Source organism: Rana temporaria, chromosome 10, assembly GCF_905171775.1.
Source record: "Rana temporaria chromosome 10, aRanTem1.1, whole genome shotgun sequence".
NCBI lineage: Eukaryota > Metazoa > Chordata > Amphibia > Anura > Ranidae > Rana > Rana temporaria.
The window spans coordinates 36,892,063-36,902,520 of record NC_053498.1 but is presented as its reverse complement, the minus strand read 5'-3'; the positions used below and the strand labels follow the sequence as shown (position 1 = coordinate 36,902,520).

Sequence of the window (10,458 nt, the reverse complement as noted above, 5' to 3'; positions counted from 1 at the left end):
GTGTGGTCCTAGCCCGAAAGCTTCATCTGCGACAAACACAAAAGGGAGTCCCTCCACATTATCTTCATCCCGTGGCAGTGCCAGGCCACCAGTCTGGAGACATTGGGCAAACTCCGTTTGCGCAAATACTCCGCCGTCGGACATCCGGCCGTACTTCCCCATGTCCACATACAAAAACTCGTACTGTGCCGACACCACCGCCATCAACACTATACTATGAAAACCTTTATAGTTGAAATGAAGAAGAAATGCTAAACTAAAGCTAGGTTGGGACTTTAAATGAGGCCATACCTAGTATGGACCTCCATCCCCGATAGATTGAGAGAAGAAACTGGGTTTGGGACTTTAAATGAGGCACACTGCTGAATTCAATGGATAGACTGATATATACATATTTATTGAGTTACAAAGGGGTATAGCAGACACATGATAAAAGTCGATAGATAAAATATTTATGAGTCTCAGCATGTAAGGTCTGGTCAGTGCAGTAAAGCACTATTTACAGTAAAGCATACATGGTAATGTATCGCAATGATAGGTTACACTGAATGTCTACAGACAATACATTGTTGCAAAGAATACATCTCATGGTAGTAATGTCATAATCATAAATTTAATGTCTGGAAACCGATTCTGTAATGGTAGCAAAGTCAACAAAATAACAGTAATAGCTGAGCCATTGAAACAATATACAGGTACAAATGATAAACCTATACTGTGACATCTCATTATGAAGAAGCTCTACGCGTTTCGTGGCTTGTACCACTCGTCAGGAGCAGAAATAGAGTATAGGGATGTCTATAATAAAAGAAATAGCCAAAATTATATATTGGTAATGGATAACATAATGGTAGCATCTAATATGTATTATGCATAAAAGAAAGAGGGGGAGCAAAAAGATCCCAAACACTCTTACCTATTTGTAGCATGGTAAAATAGTAATGGATTAAGTAGGTTGGTATAGATAGTAAGAGACGGCTATGGGCGATATCCTCCCCGGGAACTAAGGCGGCTGACACCAGGGACACGGCAGCAGAACCAAAAGACAATAATAGGGATAGTGGGATAACCAAGCATCAGCTGGACTATGTGTAGAAATCGTAATTAAAAGGTTAGATCAAATTCCCAAGATTATCTGTGGAAATAAGAATTTAAGTAAAATAATAAGTGGCAGCTGATGGGGTGAACAGCAGTAAAGTGGAGAGAGAGGAAGTGCAGAAAGTAAAAAAAACAAAAATCAGACAACCGTGAGCATGTGGTGTAGCAAAGCACCAGGGTATAATGTATGAGTGTAGGAATATGTAATATAATGTAAGTAAAGTAAATACCTGCTGGGGTGCCAATATGACATGATCCAGCAAGGAACAAAAATAGCGTGTAGGTATCGTGAGCGATGGTCTAGAGTGTGAGGACGGTGCAGAGGAGTGTTATGAGGTAGCCGTGGACCAATGACAGCCGTCAACACCCCGCAGCGTCGTGAGGAAGAAGGGGCGGCACCAATGCCCGAGCGGCGTATCACGCTCGGCATTTGGCGCCAAATCCTCCCTTTGCTGAGACGCAGATGGATAATGATGGGAGTGTCACGGCGTCAACGTCTGACGCTGTACACTGACCATGCATGCGTGGTGACGACCCGCAATGACTACCCGCCCCGCCCCTCCAAGGAGGAGGAGAGGGGGAGGTTCCAGGACGGGTCGCAGTTCCCGGGAATTATGGAGGCAAGCCCAGCCTATACTGGCAGATCTGTTCACTGTGGAATAAAAGAAAACATGGGCTATTAAATGGGTCACAGTGGTATTAAGGCATATATATGATAATTGAGCAGTGTGCTTCCATCCCTGGTATTATGAAGAAGAAATGCTAAACTAAAGCTAGGTTGGGACTTTAAATGAGGCCATACCTAGTATGGACCTCCATCCCCGATAGATTGAGAGAAGAAACTGGGTTTGGGACTTTAAATGAGGCACACTGCTGAATTCAATGGATAGACTGATATATACATATTTATTGAGTTACAAAGGGGTATAGCAGACACATGATAAAAGTCGATAGATAAAATATTTATGAGTCTCAGCATGTAAGGTCTGGTCAGTGCAAAATAGTACCTACTATTTACAGTAAAGCATACATGGTAATGTATCGCAATGATAGGTTACACTGAATGTCTACAGACAATACATTGTTGCAAAGAATACATCTCATGGTAGTAATGTCATAATCATAAATTTAATGTCTGGAAACCGATTCTGTAATGGTAGCAAAGTCAACAGAATAACAGTAATAGCTGAGCCATTGAAACAATATACAGGTACAAATGATAAACCTATACTGTGACATCTCATTATGAAGAAGCTCTACGCGTTTCGTGGCTTGTACCACTCGTCAGGAGCAGAAATAGAGTATAGGGATGTCTATAATAAAAGAAATAGCCAAAATGATATATTGGTAATGGATAACATAATGGTAGCATCTAATATGTATTATGCATAAAAGAAAGAGGGGGAGCAAAAAGATCCCAAACACTCTTACCTATTTGTAGCATGGTAAAATAGTAATGGATTAAGTAGGTTGGTATAGATAGTAAGAGACGGCTATGGGCGATATCTTCCCCGGGAACTAAGGCGGCTGACACCAGGGACACGGCAGCAGAACCAAAAGACAATAATAGGGATAGTGGGATAACCAAGCATCAGCTGGACTATGTGTAGAAATCGTAATTAAAAGGTTAGATCAAATTCCCAAGATTATCTGTGGAAATAAGAATTTAAGTAAAATAATAAGTGGCAGCTGATGGGGTGAACAGCAGTAAAGTGGAGAGAGAGGAAGTGCAGAAAGTAAAAAAAACAAAAATCAGACAACCGTGAGCATGTGGTGTAGCAAAGCACCAGGGTATAATGTATGAGTGTAGGAATATGTAATATAATGTAAGTAAAGTAAATACCTGCTGGGGTGCCAATATGACATGATCCAGCAAGGAACAAAAATAGCGTGTAGGTATCGTGAGCGATGGTCTAGAGTGTGAGGACGGTGCAGAGGAGTGTTATGAGGTAGCCGTGGACCAATGACAGCCGTCAACACCCCGCAGCGTCGTGAGGAAGAAGGGGCGGCACCAATGCCCGAGCGGCGTATCACGCTCGGCATTTGGCGCCAAATCCTCCCTTTGCTGAGACGCAGATGGATAATGATGGGAGTGTCACGGCGTCAACGTCTGACGCTGTACACTGACCATGCATGCGTGGTGACGACCCGCAATGACTACCCGCCCCGCCCCTCCAAGGAGGAGGAGAGGGGGAGGTTCCAGGACGGGTCGCAGTTCCCGGGAATTATGGAGGCAAGCCCAGCCTATACTGGCAGATCTGTTCACTGTGGAATAAAAGAAAACATGGGCTATTAAATGGGTCACAGTGGTATTAAGGCATATATATGATAATTGAGCAGTGTGCTTCCATCCCTGGTATTATGAAGAAGAAATGCTAAACTAAAGCTAGGTTGGGACTTTAAATGAGGCCATACCTAGTATGGACCTCCATCCCCGATAGATTGAGAGAAGAAACTGGGTTTGGGACTTTAAATGAGGCACACTGCTGAATTCAATGGATAGACTGATATATACATATTTATTGAGTTACAAAGGGGTATAGCAGACACATGATAAAAGTCGATAGATAAAATATTTATGAGTCTCAGCATGTAAGGTCTGGTCAGTGCAAAATAGTACCTACTATTTACAGTAAAGCATACATGGTAATGTATCGCAATGATAGGTTACACTGAATGTCTACAGACAATACATTGTTGCAAAGAATACATCTCATGGTAGTAATGTCATAATCATAAATTTAATGTCTGGAAACCGATTCTGTAATGGTAGCAAAGTCAACAAAATAACAGTAATAGCTGAGCCATTGAAACAATATACAGGTACAAATGATAAACCTATACTGTGACATCTCATTATGAAGAAGCTCTACGCGTTTCGTGGCTTGTACCACTCGTCAGGAGCAGAAATAGAGTATAGGGATGTCTATAATAAAAGAAATAGCCAAAATGATATATTGGTAATGGATAACATAATGGTAGCTACCATAGATTAGATTATTTTATAAAGGCCCTACATGCTCAGGCCTGATCTTTTTACTGTACATAAATTTGAAGAACTTTTGGGGGTTTGTCCTACTACAGTATCTTTTGCAACCTGTCGCTGGTTTGAAATTTTTGCAGTGTTCTTGATTTACTTTTTCACATATTCTTTTATATTCTTTGTAATCTGTCCATATGCACTTCATCAGCAGCACTCCCCATGCTTTCCCTATCCCAGCTAAGCCAATTTTAATATGGCTGCTGGGAACTCTTTCTTTTTATAGTGAAGGGCTGAAGAAAGACCTCATTATTGTCCATTTTAAGCCACCTGATCTAAGTTCAGAGAGCAGAAAGGTGCCCTCTTTGGAGTGAATGACACGCTTAGCATCTGTAGTGTCTTCTAATTACTTTTTAATTTTTTTTTGCATTTGTTGTTTAGCTTATATCTACATTTATATACATTTCTGATTCAGTCTAGCTTTCAAACTCTGTCGTTTATAAGTGACCTACCTATTTGCATGCAAAACATTTCTTGTTTTTCATACTGTATATAGCTATTTTTGTGGTCATTGGTTTCTAATGCAAATCTTACTGTAGGAGCATTGTCATTGTTTGCGCAGTTTTCTGCCTATATTCATCCACAAGCCTGCTTTCAACATCTTGTGCATAATATAGACCAGTATCAAGTCTTGAACAAGTGTTTTATAGCTGTTTGGGAGATCACTGGGTAGGAGTGTTGCTACAGGAAAGACTTATTTTTTCTCTTGTAGCTCGCAGGCTTTCCATCATTTCAAAGGTACACCTTTTATAACCCTGCATGTGCTGGCATTTTATTAAGTCACTGGTATAACTTCTAATTAAAGCTGTTAATTAATGTGTCTGTTCCCATGCTGCAAGGATTAACTGCTCATTTATGTCTTCGGGATCCAGTAAAGCAGTTTTATAACCCTAATTTTCTGCTCATGCAGGCTCCTCCATGTAGCTTGTCTGCTCCCTGCAGCCTCTTCTTCCCTGCAATCCGGCAGTTGGATTCTTCTGATTTCATCAAGACCGGTGAAGAAACCATAGCCCTGCACAAAACTTGAAGACGGCAAGAAAGAGTCTACTGCCTGAGCAAAATAATTGCTATTTGCCAGGGGAGAAAGGGATCATGTAAGTAAAATTGCTTTTGCAATAAACGAGCAGGTAACTTTTGAAGTGTGTGCCCCACTGCTAGGAAAGACTTGATGTACGTACTTTCTGCAGCTCATTCCACATTGGTCCATCGATTCTGCATATAATGTGTGTGTGTATATATATATATATATAAAAAAATTTTTTTGTCAGAGTGTAGATCTATATTTGTTAGACATGTGCAGAATGGAATCATTTGTTTAGTTTAGGACAGAATCGTTATGTTGCTAATTTTGTTACGTTGATTCATTTCAGAATATGTTTAGTTTCATTTAATTTAATTCCGTTTATAAATTTTCGAACAAATTCCATATTTTTATTTTTTTTTAAATTTGAATTTGGATTGGTCGAAAAATGATCAACCAATTCGAATTCTGTGTGAAGAATATGCAAATGTCAATGTAAAAAAGAGAGAGACAAATAATTCCACAGTAGCGCACTAAATTAATTTATAAAACTCCTAAATATTAACATTGTGAAATGATTAACATAATGAAAAGTGTCCTTGTGGCATATCCAAAAAATATATATGCTCCAACATATGCAAATCAATACGGTAATACAGTCCAACTTAAAGTGGCGGTCCACACAAAAATGAAACCTCCACTGTCCGGATCCCCCCCCCCCCCTCCGGTGTCACATTTGGCACCATGGCACACGCAGGTCCCAGAAGACAGCAGGGACCAGTGGCATTGCGCAGCGCGAGTCGCGGATGCGCAGTAGAGAACCAGGAAGCGAAGCCGCAAGGACAGGCAAGTGTCCTTATTTTAAAAGTTGGTAGCTGCAGTATTTGTAGCTGCTGACTTTTAAAAACAAAAAATTTGGTGGACCTCCGCTTTAAAGTTATGAAAAAATTGTGAAACAAAATCTCATTGATCCATCAAAATCTTTCACCAAAGTGATGTGTGCCAATTCCACTCCCTTAAGAATAAAGCTTACCAGATGCTGTTGCCATTCACTCTGGTGTCTGGCAAATATCACCTTATTAGATGTTATTGAAGAAACCCTTTTACATGCCAATCTCCATCCAGATTAATAAAGACACATGTGGGGGATAGAAATTGAGACAGAGCCTCCAATAGTGTAAAAACACCTTAAGGTAATCGGTTTATTAAAACTAATGCTGGTTGTTAAGGAGCGGGCTGGAAAGCAGGCACCACATCCTTAACAAACTATGACCCATCGGCTGTCAGCGGGCTTCCCTGCCTAGAGCTGAAATGTAAAAAAAAGAATGCCGGCAAAAAAAATTCAGAAAAAAAAAACAGTCAAAATCCATACCAGACCCTTATTCGAGCGTGAACCATACCAGGCTGCCCCAAAGCACCTTGTCTCCATGTTGATGGGGACAAGGGCAGGGGGTTTTATCGGAATCTGGAAGATTCGAGCCCCCCCCCCATGTGAATCTGTGTGGCCTACCCATTCACCAAAAAAGTGTAAAAGATAATAGAGGCACAACACAAGTTTTTACAATTACTTTATTAAAAATTAAAAAATAAATGTCCCCTGGTGTAGATCATTAATCATGCCCGCTGCACCGCCAGACCAATAAATAGAGAAAAAACAAACCTCCAGCCTCGTAAAATGCTCCCGTGACTGCCTGTTCTGCCGGCTGACATTTCTTAAATAGTTAAGGGGTGGAGTCAACCAATGATGTCAGCAAGTGACCCCCACCCACTTGTGACATCATTGACCAAGCATGCACCCTTGTGGAAGTTGCTTTGCATACAGAATTTTGTTTACTTGATTAAAAAAAATATATATATATACCGTATTTATCGGCGTATATCGCACACTATTTTCCCCTTAAAATAAGGGGAAAATCGTGGGTGCGCGATATACGCCGATAGCCGATTCCCGCGCTCAGTTTGAAATCCTGCGCCGACATATACCGAGTGCAGTACACTCGGGTACATTCGGCCAGGCTGGGCTTCGCTCGTGCTCACGCATAAACGTCACAGAGCGTGAGCGCAAGCTAAGCCGAGCCTTGCCGAATGTACCCGAGTGTACTGCACTCGGTATATGTCAGCGGAGGCGTTCGAACTGAGCGCGGGAAGCGGGGACTCGACGTGAGGCGCGCACCGGGAGGACACCATCGAGGCCGCAGACGGACGCCGGACCGGACGCTGGGAAGACACCAAAACTGTAAGTAATAAAATCATATAACTTTTTTTTTTACCAGAATTTTGGGGGCAACATTAGGGGTGCGCGGTATACACGGGAGCGCGTTATACCACAATAAATACGGTATTTACATTTTAAGCATTTGAGTACATCTTTAAAATGAATATAGATGTAAAACTAAAGATTACTGTTTCTATAGTCTAAAATAATATCATTTTTTTTATTGTTTTTTAAAGAACCCCCAATGGAAAAAATCTTGGGAGAACATGGGAAACATAAACATTTGGAAGATGATCTTATTTTTTAAATTATTAATCATTATAAGTATTAGCTTCTGGTACAATTTTGAAAGACGTATAACATGTGCAAGCACAAAACAATCCCTTGATACAATGAATTTGAAAAATAGGACGCCATCCATCAATGACTGTGCCTTTGAACCCACTGGTATGTGGACTGTGGAACCTTCAGGGCGTTTGGGAAACCTCATAGGGCAATATGCAACGCTTTATGCATTTGCAAAACGTCATGGACATCAAGCTTATATTTTACCCAACATGCATTCAGCACTGTCTAAGATATTTAAGATAAAGCTGCCAGTTATTAATCAGGAAGTTGCAAACCGCATACCATGGAAGAACTTCGGAATATACAAAAGCTGGATGGCTGAAGAATATTATAACATCCCTGGAGAGTTTGTTAAACTTTCTGGCTATCCATGTTCATGGACCTTCTATCATCATCTCAGAGAAGAAATTCTTAAGGAATTTACTTTCCATGACTTTATTAGAGAAGAAAGCAATGCCTATCTTGCTGATATACGGGGGAACAAAACTAACACTACCTTCATTGGCATACATGTCCGTAGAGGGGACTATGTTGATATTATGCGGAATAGTAAGAAAGGTGTACTAGCTGACAAAGAGTACCTGCAAAAGGCAATGGGGTATTTTAGAAAAAAATATAAAAACCCATTGTTTGTGGTTACCAGCAATGGGATAGATTGGTGCAAATCGAATATTAATAATTCCTTGGGAGATGTTTACTTTCTTGGGGATGGCAACGAGGGATCGCCTGCCCGTGATTTTGCTCTCTTGGTCCACTGCAACCACACAATTATGACCATAGGTACATTTGGCTTGTTCGCTGCCTATTTGACCGGAGGTGAAACCATCTATCTTACAAATTATACTTTGCCTGATTTCCGCCGTGTCACAGATTTTAAATATGAGACTATTTATCTTCCTGAATGGATAGGGATTCCTGCTGATCTTGCTCCACTTTTAAAAAAGGATTGATATCTCACTGAAAGAAGTAGTAGTATTAATCACTTCAGCCCCGGACCATTTGTCAGCTTAAAGCGGAGTTCCGGCCACAATTTCACTTTTTAAATATAAATACCCCTGTAATACACAAGCTTAATGTATTCTAGTAAAGTTAGTCTGTAAACTAAGGTCCGTTTTGTTAGGTTGTTACAGCATTTAGACACTTTATAAAATAGAAATTGACTGGGGCCATCTTAAGTGTGGGCATCATGAAGCCAGACTGTATGACTTCCTGGATTTCAGCCTTGCAGATCTCGCACATGCTCGGTGCTGCACAAGCAGTGTCAGATCAGGTTTCAGCACCTGTACTGTCCAAGTCACATGATTCTTTGAGACTGGGGAGTGCACAGACGTCTGGAAAGTTACACCCACTACATTCCCAGGAGTCTGTGCGGTGTAGGTTAGGAAGCATTAAGCACCTAGGTGCAGGAAGTGTGAAGATTAACTATTCTGATTAACTATTCTGCCTAGCAACAACACTTTGAAGGCATCTAAAAAAAAAAAAAAATTCGTAAAGGACTAATGACATTTTTTTAAAACTACTGATGTAATGTTATATTTATGGGTGGAACTCCACTTTAAAGACTGGAGGTCTTTTTGCGATTCGGCACTGCGCCGCTTTAACTGACAATTGCGCGGTTGTGCGATGTGGCTCCCAAACAAAATTGACGTCCTTTTTTTCCCCACAAATATAGCTTTCTTTTGGTGGTATTTGATCACCTCTGCCGTTTTTATTTTTGCACTATAAACAAAAATAGAGCGACAATTTGGTAAAAATAAAAATAAAATCGCAATAAGAATTTATTGATCGGTTTGCGCAAAAGTTATAGCGTTTACAAAATAGGGGATAGTTTTATGGCATTTTTATTAATATTTTTTTTTTTTACTAGTAATGGCGGAGATCATCGATTTTTATCAGGACTGCGACATTATGGCGGACACTTTTGACACATTTTTGAGACCATTGTCATTTTTACAGCATCAGTGCTATAAAAATGCACTGATTACTGTGAAAATTACACTGGCAGTGAAGGGGTTAACCACTAGGTGGCGCTGTAGGGGTTAAGTGTGCCCTAGTGAGTGATTCTTACTGATGGGCTACACGTGACAAGACAGTGATCACCGCTTCCGATTACAGGAAGTATTGATCACTGTCATTGTCACTAGGGAGAGCAGGGAGATGCTTGTTTACATCGCGGTCAGGCTCGCTGCGGGCGCGCACGTCCGCAAAGCCGCGATCCTAAAGGGGACGTACAGGTACGTCCTTCTGCCTGTTCGAGCCATGCTGTCGACTAGGGATGAGCCGAACACCACCCTGCGAATAGACCAAAAGTTTGTGTTAACTTTAGAACCCTGTTAAAGTCTATGGGACTCCAACGTTTGAAATCTAAAGTGCTAATTTTAAAGGCTAATATGCACGTTTTTGTCCTAAAAAGTGTTTGGGGACCTGGGTCCTGCACCAGGGGACATGTATCAATGCAAAAAAAAAGTTTTAAAAACTGCAGTTTTTTCGGAAGCAGTGATTTTAATAATGCTTAAAGTGAAACAATAAAAGTGAAATATCACTTTAAATTTTGTACCTAGGGGGGGTGTATAGTATGCCTGTGAAGCAGCACATGTTTCCTGTGCTTAGAACTGTCTCTGCACAAAGTGTAATTTCTGAAGGAAAATAAGTCATTTAAAATCACTCGCGGCTATAATGAATTGTCGGCTCCCGGCAATTCAGAGAAAAGTCATTCATAAAAAAAAAAGCGTGGGG

At 40.7% G+C, this 10,458-nt stretch overlaps 1 protein-coding gene across 1 annotated transcript; it reads left to right on the top strand.

The window, feature by feature from the left end:
* The first annotated feature begins 4,514 nt into the window (after positions 1-4,514).
* Positions 4,515-8,737, top strand: LOC120916526 (galactoside alpha-(1,2)-fucosyltransferase 2-like). The gene is made up of 2 exons (XM_040327545.1): positions 4,515-5,232; positions 7,611-8,737. Exon 2 carries the CDS (start codon positions 7,641-7,643, stop codon positions 8,670-8,672), a length of 1,032 nt encoding a protein of 343 aa, XP_040183479.1. The 5' UTR covers positions 4,515-5,232; positions 7,611-7,640; the 3' UTR covers positions 8,673-8,737.
* The last annotated feature ends 1,721 nt before the right edge of the window (positions 8,738-10,458 follow it).

Bases quoted from the DNA above. Each gene is read 5' to 3' on its own strand.
- LOC120916526 (XM_040327545.1), top strand. From the start codon at position 7,641: ATGGGAAACATAAACATTTGGAAGATGATCTTATTTTTTAAATTATTA.